Here is a 19,063-nt window from a genome sequence, read left to right as displayed (position 1 = left end):
ACTTTCGTATAGTTGAAATTTAACTACCTTTGTGCCACCTCGTACTTTTAAATCCACTTTACAAATAGCCTCTGGGAAAACCGAAGTTGCATTTTCACTAAGGCTTCTTTGCCGTTGATTTCCTTCACCTCCCTGCTGACCCCGCCGCTGCCACCGGCTCCCTTCAGCGCTAAAGTCATGGCAGCCGAGGTTGTGTCCCCGCCAAGTGTCCGGGGGGGGGACACGACACCCCAGGCCACACACAGACACAGACACAGTCACACACGGACACACACACACAGACACGCGTGGAGGCAGCGGGCGGTGCCGCCAGGTGCGCCCGCCCCGTCGTGGCCCCGGGAGGGCGGCCGCGGCTCCTGGCCCCTCCCCGCCGCGCCGGGAGCTCGCCGCCCCCCGGCTGAAGTCCGGTGCCTCCGCGCCGTGCCGCGCCGTGCCGAGCTGGGGGTACCGTCACTCGGCGCTTCCAGCATGCTCCTAAGATGGCGGTAGCGGCGGCGGGCGGCGGCGGGGGCGGCCGGGCGCAGCGCAGCGGCTGGCTGGAAGTTTTGGTGCGGGAGCGCTGGCACAAAGTCTTAGCTAACTTGGGCGGCGAGGCGCTGGTGCTGAGCGGCGAGGAGCGCCCCGACGGCGCGGCCCACAACGGGCTGGGCGGCGATGGAGCGGCGTGCCGCGGCGCCGAGGGCGGCGGGGGGGCGGCGGTGCGCACCGCCTTCACCGACCCCCCCGAGCAGGTGCCCGAGGCCGTCTCTAACAAGAAGCGGTGCGTGAAGGTGCTGAAGCAGGAGCTGGGCGGGCTGGGCATCAGCATCAAGGGGGGCAAGGAGAATAAGATGCCCATCCTCATCAGCAAGATCTTCAAGGGGCTGGCGGCAGACCAGACCCAGGCCCTCTACGTGGGCGATGCCATCCTGGCCGTCAACGGCACCGACCTGCGGGATGCCACCCACGACGAGGCGGTGCAGGCGCTCAAGCGGGCCGGCAAGGAGGTGCTGCTCGAAGGTAGGGGCCGGGGGATGGGGCGGGAGCCGTGGGACAGCCCGACCGCCAACACGCCTCGGGCTGGGAGGCTTTGAAGCATGTCGGCTAGGCTGGCAAAGAAGCCGCGGAGCCGAGCCAGGGGGTGAAGAGGTGCCCCCGCGCTTCCTCGTACCGCTCCTCTGGGCATCTTTCCAGCCGGGAGAGTTTATTCCCCCCCACGCTGAGCTGTCCCGGGTCTCCCGGCGGCATGCACTGAGAACGTAGGTCCTCGGGAAGGGACGAGCGGGCTTGCCGGCAGCCGGGCTTGAACTTTCCGTCCCCCGAGCAGCCGCCGGAGCCCCGCAGCCCCGTCTCGTCTCGACGGGGGATCGGCTCCCAGGCTCTCGGTGGGAGCCTGGTCGATCCCTGCCGGCGCGACGGATCTTCAAGGATCTGCCGCTTGGACGTTTTCGCAGCTTTTCAGCCCAAGAAAGGTGGGAGGAGTTGGGTGCTGGGAGAGAAAGGGTTAAAGGAGTGAAGGAGCCCCCTCAGCCGTAAGCGAAGGGCTTGAGGGGCTTTCCCCGAGAAGACTCGAAATTTCCGAAACCTCTTGTCCAATTCTTCTATGCTCCCTTCCACCACCCCACTCCTGAGTAGGGAAGAGGGGGAAAAGAAGGCTTGAATGAAGCTGCTGGTGCCCCACTGACACTTGAAAGCTGCAAAGCAGCGGCTTTCGTTTCCTTTCTCAAGGATGACTGAAACAGTTCTGTAAGAAGTAGCCTTAGAAACAGAGCCCGGAGGAAGGAGCAGACGCTGGTGAGCGTGGAGGGAGGCACGGAAGGAGGGTGTACCCCCAGAACGGGTCTGGTCCTCCTCAAACCAGGACACCGAGTTCGTGAGGACAGAGGCGTTCACAAGCGTTTAATCCTTGGCTTCTCACAAAGACTAATTTACTTGCTCCATCTGAGAGAGTGAACAGCTTCAGAAATGCCCTTGGCACGTGTTTGATAAAGTGATTACATATTTGCCCAGTAGTTCATTTACCTGAAGGTGAGTGGCATTTGAGGCACGCGGCTGTGCCTTCTTCCCCTCCCTCCCGGCCACAGGCATTCCCACCTGGCTGTGCCTGTAGCCCTTTAGGTTCCGTGCATTTTTTCACGTGTCTTTTTGGTGCTTGTTCTGAGGAGCAAAAGAGGTGCTGCTGCCGGTTAAGAGGGGCAGCTGAGGAGCAGCCATGAACAACCAACTATGGCATAAAGTTACGGGAAAAGTTTGAAGGGGAGAGGAGATGAAAAAATGTAGTGGATGCTGAGAAACTATGTGATGTTGTCCACATGACAGTGAAAACTGAAAAGGAGTTAGTGCCCTGTGAGGATTTAAGAAGCTGAGGGCAATTGTGTCTCCTCTCCCTGCATGCCCCGTGCTGCTTGTGTGACCAAAGTGCATCTCATCCTCCCTCGCTGGCGCCAAACTGCTGATGAAGATACCTGTGAAGTCTTAATATGAACTTCTCTCTGAGGTCTGAATTGAGGCTTTTACATCTAAATTCTTGGCACTGGCGTGATTTTAAGGGCTTCGTGGGGAACAGGCCAGGCAACGGCTGACCTTTGGTGATGTATGAGTAATACATATACTGCTTGCAACAGTATCCCTCCCTCTGTCGTGCCTGCAGTAACAGCATCTGAACACGCTGCTGCTGTAAGAGGCTTAAAAACCCCTGTTTTCTTCTCAGTAGGAGCAAAGGTGAAGCCGTTTCAATGTGGACTCTTAGCACCCTTCTTCTCTCCACTCCTTCCTTTATCACAGCTGTTTTCTTGCATTTCATTGCTTTGTGGAGGCTGATGTGCCTCGGTGGTTGTTTCTGTGATTGAATTTGTAAATTGAGAGCATATTTCAGTAGTCATCCCTATGTGGAGTTAAAATATTCTGATGCTGAACTCAGTATTTTGCTGTGCCTTTTCTCTTGCTATTTCAGCAGAGTAACCAAAATGAGACGCAGCATTGCCCCAGGAGATGCTGTTCCTTCAGTGAGGAGCTTCTCTACGTGAATGGCTTGTGTTAACAGGCAGTTTAAAACAATCCTCTGCAATTCCACTTCCCACTCTGAAGCTCTTTCTTCAGCAGCACAGTCTAAAACCGTCTTTTTATTACTAAAGGAAAAAAAAAATCCAAACTTTTTTTCCCTTTAAAGTATAGGAGGGAGCGCCTTGATTTTTCCTTTCTTTCCAGACAATAGGAATTTGCCATTTCCTGACTTATTAGAGTGCAAAAAGCCTGCACTGGGACAGGGCAAGGACTCCTGCACAGCTCCTCTCTTAAGATCTTGCTCCAATTAACAGAGCAATGCCCGCATGTATGTCCAGGTTCAAAGTGTAGCATTTACATTTTCAGGGAGATTCTGAGACTTGCTTGTGAATTCCAAACTATGAAAGCTGAATTTGCAAAGGCATGGCAAGGTGCAAAGAACAAGGAGCATATTTCACTGTGCAGCAGGACTCTGGGTATTGGCCAACATGTTGTGCGTTCCTGCTAAGGCTCTTACGGTTATTTCCTAGAGGTTATCAGCACTGAAGATGTGGTTAGATGGCTCAGTACACCCAACATCAGAATGCTGGAGCCCATCTGTTATATAGTGTCCTTCCTAAAATTGCTTGCTCAGTGAGATGAGGCATTTACCAGCTCAGCACTAAACTATACTCTCCTGCATTCCTGTGCAGGGAGGAAGAGAGCGGAAAATCCCTCCCCAGCCCTCTGCACGGGTGTGTGCGCTGCAGGGCTGACTCTGGGGTGGGTGGTGGGAGGAGGAAGGTCTGTGAAGAGGGGAAGGGATGGGGCAGCACTTCATTTTAACTTTTTGCTGCACTGACCATAATCTCTGAGCTGGTAGAAATAGAAATTTTTTGCTGAAGGGTTAGAAGTGGCACAGCTGCAGTAACTGTGCTGGTGTGGGGTGGCACAGTAGTAAAGCCCAATGGGAGAGGTCCTACTCTGACAAGTTTAATGGGCATCTTGGGTTGTTCTGTTCTCTCATTTTCCACTCTGAAGGATTTTGATCAGTCCAGGTGCTAAGCTAAAGTTGTATAAATCTGTTCCTTCATACATGTCTGATCTGTGAGGTTGGCCAGGGTGCCTTGTAAGCAGGTAGGATTTGATAAGTGGAAGGGAAATAACAATGTCACATCATGGAACTATATCACAGGAGGAGCTGCAGCATAGAAGGTTCAAGAGGAGAGGGAGGTGATGGTGAGGCAGGACTTGAGCCCTGAGAAATCCTGCTCTCTCCTTGACTGCAGGGATGGACCTCTTCTGCCTGCATGATTTAATTTCTTGTGAGCTTTCCATAACAGCATGGGCAGAGATGCAAGGGAGCAAAGCAGCCAGTGAGCAAGGCCAAGGAAAGTGCTAGTGTTGGGTTTTTCAACCAGGAGGACTTCTCAGGTGCTCAGCTCAGTACATCAGGATGGAGCTTCTTGCCAGTGTTCAGGAGCGCCAAGAATTTCCCAACATGCGAAATGAGACAGCCTCCTTGGACAGTGCATATTTGCAGGCATGGAAGGCAGCTGAAATTATCATGACATCTATTGTTTGTACGTATAATTTCCCTGCGGTTCTGTTAAATTTGGTCTTCTTAAATAAGCACTTTGGAAAATCAAGCAGCCCCTCTTGTGCTGTGCGAAGCGCATTACATTCAAGTGACTCTCAAGACACAAAAGGTGTTTATTTTTATCAAAGCATCCTAGATGAGAGTAGTCCCTTGGCATGCTTGGTAACCGAGCTGGTTGTGCTTCACACCTATTCTCAATGTGGTCAGTGAAAAAATGAATAATTGAAGTAGCCTGTGCTCATGTCTGACAGGACCTCTCTGCATGATGCTGTATTTGGATGTGGAGAAAGAAATCTTACTTGAGTGTGGTTTTGCTAGTTGGCTGCAGGATATTTTTTTTAGATTGCATCACTTCCTAACTTGTTAAATGTGTGCAGCTGAACTCCTGGTGATGATGATGGTATGTAGCAGGAAGAGGAGCATCTTCTTTGTGTTGCTGCAGTTTTTAATTGGTTTTGAGTGACTCCCAGTTAAGCTAATGCAATTGTGAGGTAGAGGCTGCAGTTCCCTTGAGAAGAGTCTCTTGCAGCCTCCCTGGGTTTGCAGAAATTTCCCAGAGAGGCAGCCCTCTCTGCACAGTGAGTTTTAGCATAGGGACAAGAGCCTACAGCCATCTTCTGTAGCCCTCTTGGGAGTAATCCACAGCTTTAAAGCAGTGCAAGATTATGCAGAATGCAGTCTGTACTGCAGTAACATGTATTATTTTCCAAACAATATTTCTGTCAGAATTGTAAGGATTCTCCACTTCCTACCCTTTTTAAATTTTCTTAGTATGAAGCAAAGCAATTCTGCCTGTGTGAATTACATGTTGGGATAGTGTGAAATAGGCATGGGCTACTTGTTGACTTATTTTTCTCTCTTACCTATGTTTTCATGTTTCTTTCAGTAAAGTAGTGACAGCAGAAGATTTCTGGGGGGTTAACAAAATACAATATTTATCCAAGAAAATGTGTCATTTGCAAGTATAGGGGGAAAATGCGGCCCAGGCCACTTAATAAGTGCCTATTTGACAAAACTACTTACTACAGTAAGGGCTGGATATCCCAGTGATTGCAAAGCATGTGCGTGGTTATTCTTTTCACTTCCAGTAAATGTATGAAGAAAACACTTTACCTTTTCTTTTTTGGTGCCAGCAAATATGCAGTTAGGGAAATGTTTTGTACTTAGAGGTTATACTGCATTTTGCAACCTGTGTAGCTGCCCTTGGCACTCGGCAGTTTGAAAGTGAAATTGAAAGGGAAAGGAGCAGGCAAGCTTATTCTCAAGAATGTCAGGTCTAAGCAGTCCCCAAGAAACTCTAGTTTTGATTGTTTCAGCTGCCTGTGGCTGATGGGGAAGCTTGAGTGGGAACACTTGATGTGTTTTTCATTGATTAGATTAGATTACAGGCTAATTTAGCAGTCCAGACGGTCATATCACCTTTCACAGATAAGAATCAGTACATCCTCTTTGCAGTAAATCTGCTTCAAGTCCTCTTTCTCAGTTACTGTAAAGAAAATAAGGCAGTTGTGGGCAACACATTCCTGGATTTATTTGGACCAAGTACAGGGTGCCCCCACAACCCACCCACCTTGGAAATTATATACTAAGTCCTGTAGAAGGCACTTAGTACCATCTCTTTAAGGGTGCTTAGATGATTAAATACATCACATTATCTGGGATTAAATTTTAAGTATCATTAGGGAAAAAAGCATTTTAAAAAAATCCCAGTAGTAATTCCTTTGTGGAAAATTGAACTGAAAACTTGGTATAACTCTGAAGAATCTTTAAACCATTGGAGTAAAATTGAGAGTTGAAGGCATTTGCTATGGTTAATGAAACTTTGTATCTTAATTTTGCCATGGCAGGTGACTTTCCACTGAAAGCCAGTCCCAGCCTCCCAGGAAGGCACGGTCAGGAGCAGTTGGAAAAAAAAACAAAACTGGTTTGTCCAGCATCCACATAGCTGTCAAAACATACTTTCCTCCAGAATATAAGTTAAAAAACTTGCTTACAAAAGGCTTAATCAGCTGTGACTAGTCCTTCAGATTGTTTCACCACAAGATACTGCCTTGCTGTTAAGTTTGTTCCTTCACATAAATTAAATTAAGGAACATAATTTCTGCATAACTCCTTGGCAGACTTGGTTTTCCAACTGTTGCTACTGTACACTTATGTTACAGTCTGGCTTTAATTTGGTCTGTCTAGAACTTGAACTACTGAACTAGTTACACCTTTCACTGTGCACACACTAAGGGCATGCATGACACAGTAGGTCATTGCCAAAGCAGCACATATGTATTGTAGCATTTGGGCAAAATGGAGTGCTTAATGGTAAGGAAATGAATCAGAACAGTAGATGCAAAGAAGCTGTCTCTGATTAGAAATGATTAACATACAGCATACTCCTCCTAAAAATGTTGTGCAGGTTTTTGCTGAACTGGTGGAAGTTGTAATTGTTGGCACAGCTCTAAAATTCATCAAAACCAAGGCTGTGGCTGTGTTTATTCCTCATTGCTCAGGGATGTTGTTTCCTTCTAAAGATGACAGGTATTCGAGCACTGAGTCTGCTTAAGGCAGCACACAGGTGAGTAACTGATGTGTGTGTGAATAGCTTCTGTTCACTTTAATGACATGAATTACTGTAAACTCCTGCTGTGGTGTAAGTGTCTGAGAAACAAGATCCTTTTTCCCAGTATCTGAAAGTTAAGAGACATACTATAATATAAAAAATAAAAGAAGAAAAAAAAAAGTTTTGTTTTGTTTTGTGTTTTTTTTTTTAAAGGAACAGTATCAGGATATAAATTCTCTGCTGGCAAAGAAGCCACAACTTTGCTCCAACAGATAACATGACCTCATGGGACTATTTATCAGCCTTATGTGTCCTTTCAGGGAAACAGAGACATTAGTTAAGCTTTATGTTCCATTTGCCATAGGCATATTCTGCTGGTGCAATACTTATTTTGGCTTTTAGCATAATCAAGTACTTACGAGAGGCTATTGAAAGCTATACCATGGAAATAACATATCTCCACTCTTATCTGAGTCATTTCAATAACAGCTATTTCCAGGATGATTTACTAATATTAACACGTGTTTTAACTGCCATTGGCTCTCATTCTGCAAGGGGAGCCAAGAGGCAGCTGTGTGAAGGTAAAGATGCTGGAGGGTTTAGTGTTATCCATGTAGCTTATGAGGCAGCATTAACCTAATAGTTTTAATTCAGACAATGGGAGTTTATCTGTTTATCCTGGAGTTTGGGCTTTAGTCACTGAAATAGCCTGGAAGGACAGAGCCAGTAGTGGGGCTGGCAGGACAGCAGGCAGGCATGATTTCCTCGTAGCAGGCAGCTTCCTGGTGTTCCTTCTCTTGCCGGGCAGGAGCCAGCGGGATCCTTCTCTTGCTGACATGAAGCCAAAGGAGGGATTTAATTATTGGATGTTCAGTAGTATTTTCCAGGAATGAGGTGAACAGGATTTGCCTTCAGTACTTGCTGCTTGAATTCTTTGTGTGGGCTTTTTGTTGAATTTGGTTTGGTTTTGTTTTATTGTTTTGTGGGATTTTTTCTTTCTGTTTTTTGTTGTTGTTGTTTTCTTTGTTTATTTTTTTTTATTTTTTTAATGGGGATTCTTTAGACAGAAGAAAAGGTTTCCAAATTACCACTGTTTCCCAAAGAACATATTATCTATTGTAACCATCTGTCCCTTTTGATTTCTTTGTCCTGTCTCATGCAGTAGCAGACTCTCCTGGTGCACAGCCACCATCAGGAGTACACGGCTGGGATGGAGGGATGGCTCCAGAGAACCAGCAGGACTCTTGTAGGATTCCCTACCATATAAATGCATACCAAGGCTTAGAGACACACACTGTAAGATGCATTTATATACATTCTTCTGTGAGGAACAACTCCATCAACAGGCATTCCTTGTTTGGAGCTTGACCATCAAATGTGCTTGAGGCCAACGTGGTTATAGTAACTAGGCTGCTCAGGTTTGCCAGGCCTGGAGAGGCTGAGCTGTTGCCTGTGTTACTCATTGGGTCTCTCTACTGGGAGGGCAGTGTGGTGGGCTGTGCTGCCTCAGTGCTGCACGGAGGGTCTTTACATACCTCACCCCTGGAAAACACCTTTCAGAGCAGGGGATGCAGCGGGTTGTGAGCTCTGTCAAATAAAGTCTCTGTGTGCTTACTGCAAGGAAAAGGGAGCCAGCTTCAAGCTGGAGTGACTTGGATGATGACATGAAGACATCCAGTTGTTATCACTGTGCTTTGCCTAAATTAAACCCAGCTAGATTTTAAACACTGGTTGAAGTGTTAACATAGCTCAAATTCTTGAAGCAGCTGAGGAAGTCATGAAGATGCTGGTGGGAAGAGACAGAAGCAACATTTAAACCTGCTGACAAACCTCAAGGTGCTACAGAAGCCACAGCTAATCTGCTTTTGCTGCCCTTGTTGCGGGGGTAGTGGTTGGGTTGCAGGCTGATGCCAGCATGTTTGTAGACATAGCTCCCATCTAACCCTTCAGAGGAAATCTGTATTTCTGCCTTAAAAAAGGTAAAGAAAGCTCATAGTAGCTTCAGTCTTCATGTTTTTGGAATGCCAGAGCAGTGTCTTTATGCAAGTGGCCAGAAAAGCAATAAAACAGCATTTTAATTCTGGAAGAATGCAAGTGGAAGAAAATAGTCTTGAGACATTCCCAGTCCACTTAGTGAATGGCTGACTGGATAAATAAGCCAGACCTATGTGATACATGAGAGCAGGTCATAAAGAAAACATTGTAGTAACAAACTAATGGAATTTCTGCTTAACACATTAAAACCAACCCTAGAAGGCTCTTTTAAGGAAAGCCATAAACTGCAGTTCTAAGAGGTGGTGTGTAAAATATTTCTGAAACTAAAAATGATCCTCTGTCAGTTTTATGTTTTCCTTTCACTATGTTATGTCTATTTTAATAAACATGTGGGATAGACAATCAATGGGGAGCACTTTGTGAAGTCTTGAGGAAATAAATAGTGAGTCTGGGCACATTATACATTTCACCCAATAAAAATAAACTTAAATTGATTTTGAGCTTTGCCTGTGTAAGAACTGCTATCCGAAAACCATTTGGTGTCCATCTTGTATTATATATGTATTTAATATTTTTGCTAGGCATACCTTGAAATGTTAGTATTTAATGTTTCAGTTTTCATTGAAGTTTCATTTCACTGCCTGAGTTTTTTGTCTGTGTGCTCAGAAAGGTTTCAAGGTTCACTCTCTTAACAAAATATTGAGGAACAAATACCTTTTGGTTTTTGAGGGAGGAAAGGAAGGGTTGACTTGAAAACACATGTTTCTATGGGAAAATTTCTGATGTTTTAATTTGAAATTACATTTAATAATAAAAAAGAAAGCAATTTGCTTTCAGAAGGCTGATTTGAACTTGCATTAAAAAAACTTTTTCCAAGTAGAATTTTCTATGTGGAATAGCAGAGAATTACAGAATCACAGAATCCTAGGGGTTGGAAGGGACCCCAAAAGATCACCTAGTCCAAGCTTCCTGCCAGAGCAGGATCACCTAGAGCACATCACACAGGAACATGTCCAGGCGGGTTTTGAATGTCTCCAGTGAAGGAGACTCCACAAGCTCTCTGGGCAGCCTGTTCCAGGGCTCTGTCACTCTCACAGGAAAGAAGTTTTTTTCCGATATTTCCATGGAACCTCCTGTGCTCCAGTTTGCACCCATTGCCCCTTGTCCTGTCACTGGATATCACTGAAAAAAGCCTGGCTCCATCGTTCTGACACTCTCCCTATAAACATTGATGAGGTCACCCCTCAGTCTCCTCTTCTACCCATTGCCCAATGGGTATGTCCTCCTCATGGAAAATCTTTGCAATTATGTTACATTTATCAACAGGAAATTTTCATGGCCAAAAAGTTTTGACCAACACAATGCAGTAGTTTTTCTCCCATCTTGTTAAAGTATGGAGTTCATTTCTGAAAGTGCAGATATTTATTCTGTTCTTTGGAAACTGTAGACATGCTGTTCTCCTTAATCACTTTGTTCTGTTACTTTTCTATCAATACACACGTTGTACAAAGTGGGTAAGGATATATATTTGGTACAAGCCAAGACAGATACTCAAGACAGATACATATATTGCACGAATTCCTGTAAGGCTTTTGTTTGATCTTTTCAGTTAGTCATAGTTCTGGGGTTATGCTTCCTTGTTTCTCTGAAATTTGCAGAAGCAGCCTTGAATGCAGAGGAAAATGAGGAAGAAACTTCTTGAGTCTCTAAAACTTGCCTAAAATAGCTCTTCTTGGTGTAATTTTAATATCTCTTCAATGAGGCTGTAAATTAAATTGGCCCACTACCTTATTAGTTTTGCTCTATTAAAGAGGTTGTGTAGAACTGTATGTAAATGAAGGAATCAAGAAGTGTTCATGAAACCATAAAAGGTGAGAAATTATTTCTATGGGGCACTATGCAATGCATTATTTTGCTTCTTTATTTTCCCCTGGCTTGCTTTCTGTTCACTATTGCATTGGCTAGTGTTGGTTGAGGAATGCCTGTAGATATATCTGTTTAGGTCCAGAGCTGACCTAGCCCTGGTCTGAGCACAGCTAGAAATGTCTCTCAGCAATATGACGTGGGCACAAGGTACAAGTGGGTACACACACATAGCATGCATCATGAGCTTGCATATGTCTTGTACATGCATTTGCTCGTATCCAAGACAGAATTTGTTTGTTGTCAGTGCTATGTAGATTAATTGTTCTATGAAAATGAAAATAAATAGAGTCTTGATTATACCTGCACTGAAGGAGTCTCTGGGTTGATTGATTTGCTGGAGCACTTCACAGGAGTCTGCCTTTGAAAATTTGGGTTTTCTCTGTCTTTGTTCTCCACCTGGACCCCACCATCCATGTCCAGCTATCTGCTGCCGAGCTGCCAGCTAAAGAGTGCTGAGAAAGGGGAGTGAGTGTGGAGCAGAAGGTGTGGGAGCAAAAGCTGCCTTTTGTTCACGTTGACATGAATTTTCCGATTGACTTCAGTAGCATTAGGGTATTTTTTAGCAGGCAATATTGATGTAAATTATTGATGGGTGAAAAAGGCGCTGATGCAGCTTTATCCTCTCTCTGATACCTGCTGCATTGATTCTCCTTTAAAATAGTATGGACAGATCTTCGGTTCTTACTGGGTGTTGACTCACTTTGTTGCCTTCCTGCATGGCTAAAAAGATCTGCTCCTAAGCTTTTCAGTTGAAGCTTTGTGTTAACATGCTGCTTTACTGTGCTTAGCAAACCTGACTCCATACTCCCTCTCTGCAACCCTCTTTGGCTTTGGCGTAACTCCCTCTTGCTCCCCCAAAACCTGATGAGCAAAAGCATTATAATATAGATGTGGCAGCAGTTCTGAGTTCAGTCATTTAGTGCAATAATAATTGACTAAACAATCATTATTTCTTAATCTGCTGTGCAGTGCTAATCACAAAGTTCGGGTAATTCAGTGCAGTCGCATCTGTGCTAAACTGTTGGTCCTTGTCTCAAATTAGGAAAGCATCAAAACATTATTGCTGCAAACCTGCAAGGCTTCTCTTAAATTCCAGAGTGACAGATACTGTATGAACAGCTTTCCAAAGGATGTTTCAGGTTTTCTTTCTTGTTCAGAGCTAACCTCTGACCTCTGCAACAGCAAAGGCACAGTAAAAATAATTTTTAACTGGAGAAGGAAGCAGTCATTGTTTTCAGAGACAACAAAAATACAGTTTCAGGTGAAGGCTGGTTTGTAGAGTTATGTTTTTTCTTCAAAAAGCTGTGCCCAGCAGAAATTTGACCTCTTTCCTTTTGAATGGGAGGTTTGTAAGTGCCCACCTGACTTCTCTGTAGCACACTCCATGTGTAGAGGGTTCTCCTCATACCTTGGTCTGGTATAATGCCAGACTGTGATAATCATCAGAGATACTTTGGGTGTGCAGAGCACACCAAACCCAAAGCTTCTGAGTATCTTCCCCCTGACCTGATGACTGGACACTCTTCTCCCCCCTGATTTTTCTGGTTGTCATTCGCCTCCTTTCTGGGTTCCCACTGCATCAGTTAGGATGCGAGGCAACATCAGAAAAAGTTTGATGTGCATCAGCTTGATTATGCAAGAAGACCTGCAGTTGTAGCTGAAGAAGTAATTGCATAATCAAAACGTTAGCTTGCTGACTTTATCCTGGCTGGCTGCTTTGTGTATCTGAACACTGGCAGATCCCTGCTGGGGATGAGCACTCTGTCTGGGCAGGCTCCATCAGCTGCTGATAGCCACCTGGCTAACAGCCAAACCAGATGGTTTTCCTTATCTCTAAAGAGGTGCAAAGTTGAAATTGCAGTTTAAGAGTGACTGAGAAGTGACAGAATTGGTATCATCACAAGACAGTACATAAACTGCAAGCCTGCTGTATTTTGTGTCTGAGGTCTTCAGAGAATTTGGGTTAGCTCAGGAGCCCTGAAGTCTCCAGGCCTGGCATGCAACGCCAATTACATCTTGTGGGTTTTTTTCTCCTGTTAAATATAGGCATCATTAGAAAATACAGTGAGATGAAACTAACCCCTGATTTTAAACCTATAATTATAGTTTTGGAAGACTGCTGAAAAGAAAGCTCTTACAGTATTACATGAAGAGTACTGAGGTACCGTATAGTAACTGATTCAGAAAAATCAAGTGAGACACAGCTCTGTGATGGTAACTCCATGCTTTGTGAAAATTGTTTCCTGGATAAAAGCTAGGAAAAGAATAACATGAGTTAAATTCAACAGGCATTTCAGCTGCAATGGCCCTGGCATTGGCTCCTCTGGAGTTCAGTTCTGGGTGAAGGTTCCCCCACAGTGCAGAGAGACCCCTCTGAATAGTCCTGCTGAAGATTTGTATGAGCTGCAGTGGCTAAGGAGGCTGAAGAGCACCTGTGAGCCCCACCTGGCTCTGGGGTGAGGTTTGCTTCTGTCCCAGAACCATGGACTATCATGTCCCTGTTTAGTATGGGAGATGGCAGAGGGGACAGAGCAACTAGGGGACCAGCCCTCCTCACAGTCTGCTGGCTGGATCCACAGCTCCTATGCACAGGTACTCCCTGAAAGTGCTTGCAGAGCGACACTAGGGCACGCCACCTCTTCAGCATTTAAATAAATATTGTATAATAATATATGAAAACAACAATATATGAAAATACTCTGCTTTGCAGGCTGAAGTGGGGTGGGCAAGGAGCAAGGACATCCAGAACTCTCTATCCTGTTCTCTGCAGCGGGTGTGTAGGCTGAAGTTCAGTGTGTCTATGCTCCTCTCTCTATGCCTCAATCATGTAACTATGTAGAACCAGATGTCCTTTGCATACATCAGATGTCTAATTTAATTGAAGCAAAGTTAATTGAAGCTAAGAGAAGACTAAGCAAGATGAAGGTCCACAATTTTGTTTTTCCTTTGGTGTGGGCATCCGAGTGCTGATTGCACTATATAAAGCTGCTTGCTCTTGAGCCTGTCAGTGTTCAAGGTGAGGAGAAAAAGTGTTCATGTTTTTATAATCATTCCTCCCTCCCTCCCTATGCCACACCAAAACAAACAAGCAAATGGTACTGATTGCCAAGGAGAAAAAAACCATTTTGCAGATCATAGCTTTTTCCAGTGGAAAAAATGTAGCCATGTTTAACTTTTTTAAAGAGCGGCAATGTTGAATATGCAAATTAAGCTTCAATTTACACGATTGAGGTTTTCATGAGCATTTCACACAAATATTCTCAAAGTGCAGCATTTTGAAATAATGACATTTGCTGGAAACAGTCTCTGGGGAAATGGCATAGTGCTTGTGTTTTTACCCTTCCCCCTTTGACTCCAGCCTGTGTCAGGCCAGCGACAGGAGCCAGGCGAGAGGACTGCAGCCAGCTCTGAACAGATTGGTCTTTGTGTCCCCAGCACAAATGTCCCTCTTCTTTTGGAGGGAATAGGCAAAACGGGTTCTGACCCAGCACGACCAGCTGTTGGCAGCTTGTCCGTCAGCAGGAGTGAGACAAGTGCCTCCTCTGTGTCCCCCTTAAAATGCTGCTGCAGAGTGAACCATTGAGCAGGCAGCTGAACAGTTCCAGTCTTTGTAAGGCAAAGTTTAACATCAGCTGTAAGATTTTCAGCTGTGTCACAAGGCTGCTCAAGCTGCTTCCTCTGCAGAGGTTTTCTTCTCCAGTTAGAGGCTCAGAGCTGCTTCGCTGCCCTGGAGCAGTGAGGGGTGCAGAGGTGCAGTGATGCCCAGCAAAGCCTCTGATGGCTGTTTCTTTTTTTGGCAACTTGAGCCTTCAGGTGTTTAGTGGGAATACCTCTTGTGGGAACAAGTTAGCAATGATGTAGTAGGATGAGAGGAAATGGCTTCAAGTTGAGCCAGAAATGGTTTAAATTGGATAACAGGAAAAATTTATTCACTGAAAGGGTTTTCAGGCACTGGCAGAGGCTGTGCGGGGAAGTGGTCCTGTCACCATCCCTGAAGGTATTTAAAAGAAATGTAGATGCTTAGGGACATGGTTTAGTGGTGGACTCGGCAGTGTTAGGTTTATCGCTGGACTCTATGATCTTAAAGGTCTTTTTTTCAAATGAAATTATTCTATGATTCTGTGACAAAAAATGGTAATAACTTCTGCCGTTATTTGTTACTTCAGAAGGTTTGCCCTCATAAAATTTAGGAAATCTGATTGGTATTAAGTCTAATTCTGCCCTTTTCCTTTATATGATGCCTTACACTAATACTATTCAAATGCATGATATTTTTACTAGTTAAGTAAATTGTGTTCAACTTAAGTTACTTCCCAGGGCCCAAGAGCTATTCAGTGTTTCCTGAACATGGTGTAGCTTGCAGCCCTCTTATTTTAAGAAGCAGAGAGGTGGGATGTATGGAATGGTAGTTTTGGTCTTTGCTAGTATTGTTGGTATGGCTCCTTGGGCTTTATTGCAATTATCCATAAGAGGAGGAGGAAGACATTTAAAAAGCTTTTGTTACCCAGAGCACTGCTCACCTGCTGCGTCAGCTGGGATTGCCTGTCCTCACTGCTTAGCTTGGCATGTTGTAAGCTGCAGAGGTTAATCAGGCTGAAAATACCTGTAGCAAAGTGTGGAGTGTTTCCATCACCAGGGCCAATGCTTTTCACACCCTACCGACCATGTAGGGAGTGTGGTCTGTTTTCTGTACTGGCTAGTCGTGTTCCAGATGCTTCTACCTCAGTTAATGATATGAAGTCAGGCATAGGATGTGAACAGCCGTGAGGCTGGAGCCTACAGGAGATACATACATCACCTCCAATTTTTCTGTCTTTTTATTGACAGCAGTGGTGATGGGCTGTGAGAGGTGGGCACACTACTGGCTGCTAGGAAGGGCAGTATTATAAATGTCTAGTAATTCTGATGAGAAGTTGAGTGCTGAAGAAGCTTTGTGTTGGAGGCAAAACTCCCTGCTTTGCTTCTCTAGCTCACTTTTTTTTAAAGATTGATCTTTGCTTCTCTGTGGTTGTGGTCTGGGCTGGGCTTTAGCAAATAAAGTCAAGCAAAACATGTCTTTTCAGTCCTAGTTAGCAGGCATGTTCATGTCTGGGTCATGGTTTTTGATGTTCATGCTACAGAGGTAATAATAGAGTGGAAATGCACTCGTGATGCCTTGGTGTGAGAGGTCCTGGCCGTGGTCTTGCCTCCAGGGCAGAGGACTGCTGACCCAGCGCAGGGTGACACTGAATTGTGGATGGGATGTTATTGTCACCCACCAATCTTTATTCTAGCCCCTGGAGCAGGAGGGAAAACGTCCTTCTGATACCATCCCCATATCACAACTGCCAGAGAAATCTGTCCCCTCAGTAGTTTCAGAGTTTGCTGGGCACCCCAGCAGCATCCTGCAGCAAGACCCCAGCCCAGGCTTCTAGATAGACTTTAATTTCTAATGGCTTTTTATATTTTTTTTTAAAGAAGCTATGAACAGGATGTCACTGAGCACTCTGGAAGTGCAGAAAATATTCCTTTATTTCCTAAACTTTAAACATACTTGAGTAATTGCGAGATATGCTAACAGGGTATATATTTTAAAAAGGATGCAGAGCTTAATCTAGGGTTTTATCAAGCTGTGAAGAAGGCATTTGACTTTGTTTTCAGGGGTAATGTGTGAGATACAGTCTTTGCTCTTACAGGAACATTATCTAATTGTTTTGGGCTTTCGGTTGAAAGGATAAATTGTTCTCCTCTTCCCTCTTTTTTTATTTATAAAATGGACTTGCTGTATCTTTGAGTGCTGCCTTTTAATGGCTTTATACTATGCCTTTTTTACTGATTGTGTAGAGACCTTTGCCATCCCCAAAATCATAATTTCTAATTCTTAGCATTAGAAGGTAATAGGCAGTGAAAGGTGCTTGTGATGTTGCTTTTGTTTTCCCTTTTCTTGTGGGTCTTCTGGCCTTTAGAGAGGATTCTTCTTATACCAGGTATTTAGACTAGGCTGAGCATCCCTGCTTTCAGGATGAGTAGCAGAGAAGCAGACTGACAGGTCCTTGGGAGGTGCCACTCTTCCTCCACATTTACTACAGAGATACTAGCTTGGCTTCCAGTTATACCTCTTAGGTGATTAAAATTATGTGACATAGACCCCTTCCTTGTAACATTTTTTCAGCTTTTTCTTTGCAACCTGAGGACAGTTCTTTATTTCTCAGTTTCATGGTTCTCCAGAATTGGGTTTTTGAGAGAAACACAGAGTTTGTGCAGAGAATACAATCCCAAGAACAGTAACTGCTACATAGCTTTGTTGCATGTACTATTAAAAAAAGCAGATATGCCGTTTGGGAATATTAGTGTGTAATTGCACTGTATGTTGACCCTGGCAAGAAACTTGCAAAAGGAAAGCCCATCCCTGTGCTGCAGTGCACCTGTTAGGTGTTACACTGATTTAACAATGCAGTGCCATGCCAGAAGCAGATTATTTTCAAATTACATGGGCTAAAGGTACACTTCAGAAAAGGTGTAATCTCTAATGGTTGTCGAGTTTGCAGAGCAGACTCAAAAGTGGTTGTGCCATCAGAAAGGAGCTGTCGGCTCCAGCATGAGGCAGGAGAAGTGCAGAGGCTGCAGGAGAAACCCAGTGAGGTGGTTTTGTTGCTGAAGCCAACGTGTTGTGAAACCACAGCATTAGTTGAGCAGGACTTTCCTGCCCTACTCCTGGCCTCTGCAGCTCATTCCTGCCCCTTCATCTGAGTCCTGACAACTGCTCCTCTGTGGCCATGGTGGGCTTTGGGGTTCTCCAGGTCCCCATGTTAGCTGCCTGGCTTGCAGCAAGGCCAGAGGACGCTTAAGTCATTACTGGTCCCTTTTGGGGACAGCTCATGTTTAAGATCTGCATAAAGCTGTTGTGCAACTGCACCCCTCGTGCTGCGGCTTGCCTTGTTACTGTCAACATGCAGTGGATGAAATCTGGCCCTGGTGAAACCAACTTCAAACACTTAGAGATGGAGCAGGGCCAGGATCTCTCTTAGTGTTGCAAATTGTGCCACAGTTGGGGGAAAAAAAAAAAACAAACCCACAACAAAACACACATCCCTTTTTATAGAAAGTGCTAGACTTCTATGTGACAATCTTGACTTTTCCAGTGTTAATCGTGTCACCTACAAGCTGTACTGCTTCTTACCTGCTTTGTATTCTTCATATCCCAGCTTTTATATAACCTTGTGTTGCTGCATAAAGGATTGATATAAATCTTTCATACAGGCTGTCTCCTGAATGATGTGTGGGAGGGGGAGATTCTGTAGATAAGTGCCTGTCCTGAACAAAGGCTGGGTTGACTTGATAGCAGAATGGATGATCTTACAGCTGAAGTGAGAAGCAAGAGCCAGAAAATAAGACACCTCACACTACCTCTGATGGGTGACAAAAGGGACAGCTGAGTCTTGTGGTACCGAGGCACAAAGCACAGACTCAACTGAGTTGTGCACCTTTAAAAGTTGATGGGGATTAAGGCAGGAAGGGAACCTGAAGTGCAGCAGCTTTACTTGTATACACCTTGCTTAGAGAATAAGTGCATCTCATTCATGAATGGGTTTATGCACACAGATAAAGCCTTATTTTGTGCTCTCACTAGCCATGCATAGGTAGGATTTAAAAGCTTCAAGTTCCTGAGCATGCTAAACTTGTTCCATACTGTGCAGCTGATACCACATTAAGTGGGGGACTCCTGTGATTTTTTTACTGCTTGCATGGGTCTCAGATCCAGATGAATTGTTCTGTGCTCAGCCCGGCCATGCTGTATTGCTCTGCCTCGAGGCCATGTAATTACATGGACTTTCCTACCCATTTCACAGAGCTATAGCTGTTCTAGTTGCTTTGTGACCTCTGCAACCTTTCTAAATGTTTTAGTTTATTTATGTAAGATTTTCTTAATATACTATTCACTTACTTATTCATTCCCTGTCCTATTAGTAGCCATTTAAAAAAAATTGTTACTTATCACTTCTGTTGTTTATGCCTTCTTCCTTCCAACCTAAATGTGCTGGTTCTTTGCA

The 19,063-nt window shown here is 44.8% G+C and overlaps 1 protein-coding gene across 1 annotated transcript in view; it reads left to right on the top strand.

Annotated features, from left to right (window-relative positions):
- The first annotated feature begins 396 nt into the window (after window positions 1-396).
- The window catches only part of SNTB1 (syntrophin beta 1), a 114,304-nt gene continuing 95,637 nt past the window's right edge, over window positions 397-19,063 (top strand). The window contains exon 1 of the mRNA XM_051610676.1: window positions 397-999. Within this exon, the coding sequence (XP_051466636.1) occupies window positions 480-999 (520 nt within the window). The 5' untranslated portion in view covers window positions 397-479. The remainder of the gene's footprint in view (window positions 1,000-19,063) is intronic.

The sequence above is a fragment of the Apus apus genome, chromosome 2, assembly GCF_020740795.1.
Source record: "Apus apus isolate bApuApu2 chromosome 2, bApuApu2.pri.cur, whole genome shotgun sequence".
Classification (NCBI taxonomy): domain Eukaryota; kingdom Metazoa; phylum Chordata; class Aves; order Apodiformes; family Apodidae; genus Apus; species Apus apus.
The sequence above is the reverse complement of the archived record's forward strand: the minus strand, read 5'-3'. Positions and strand labels throughout refer to the sequence as shown.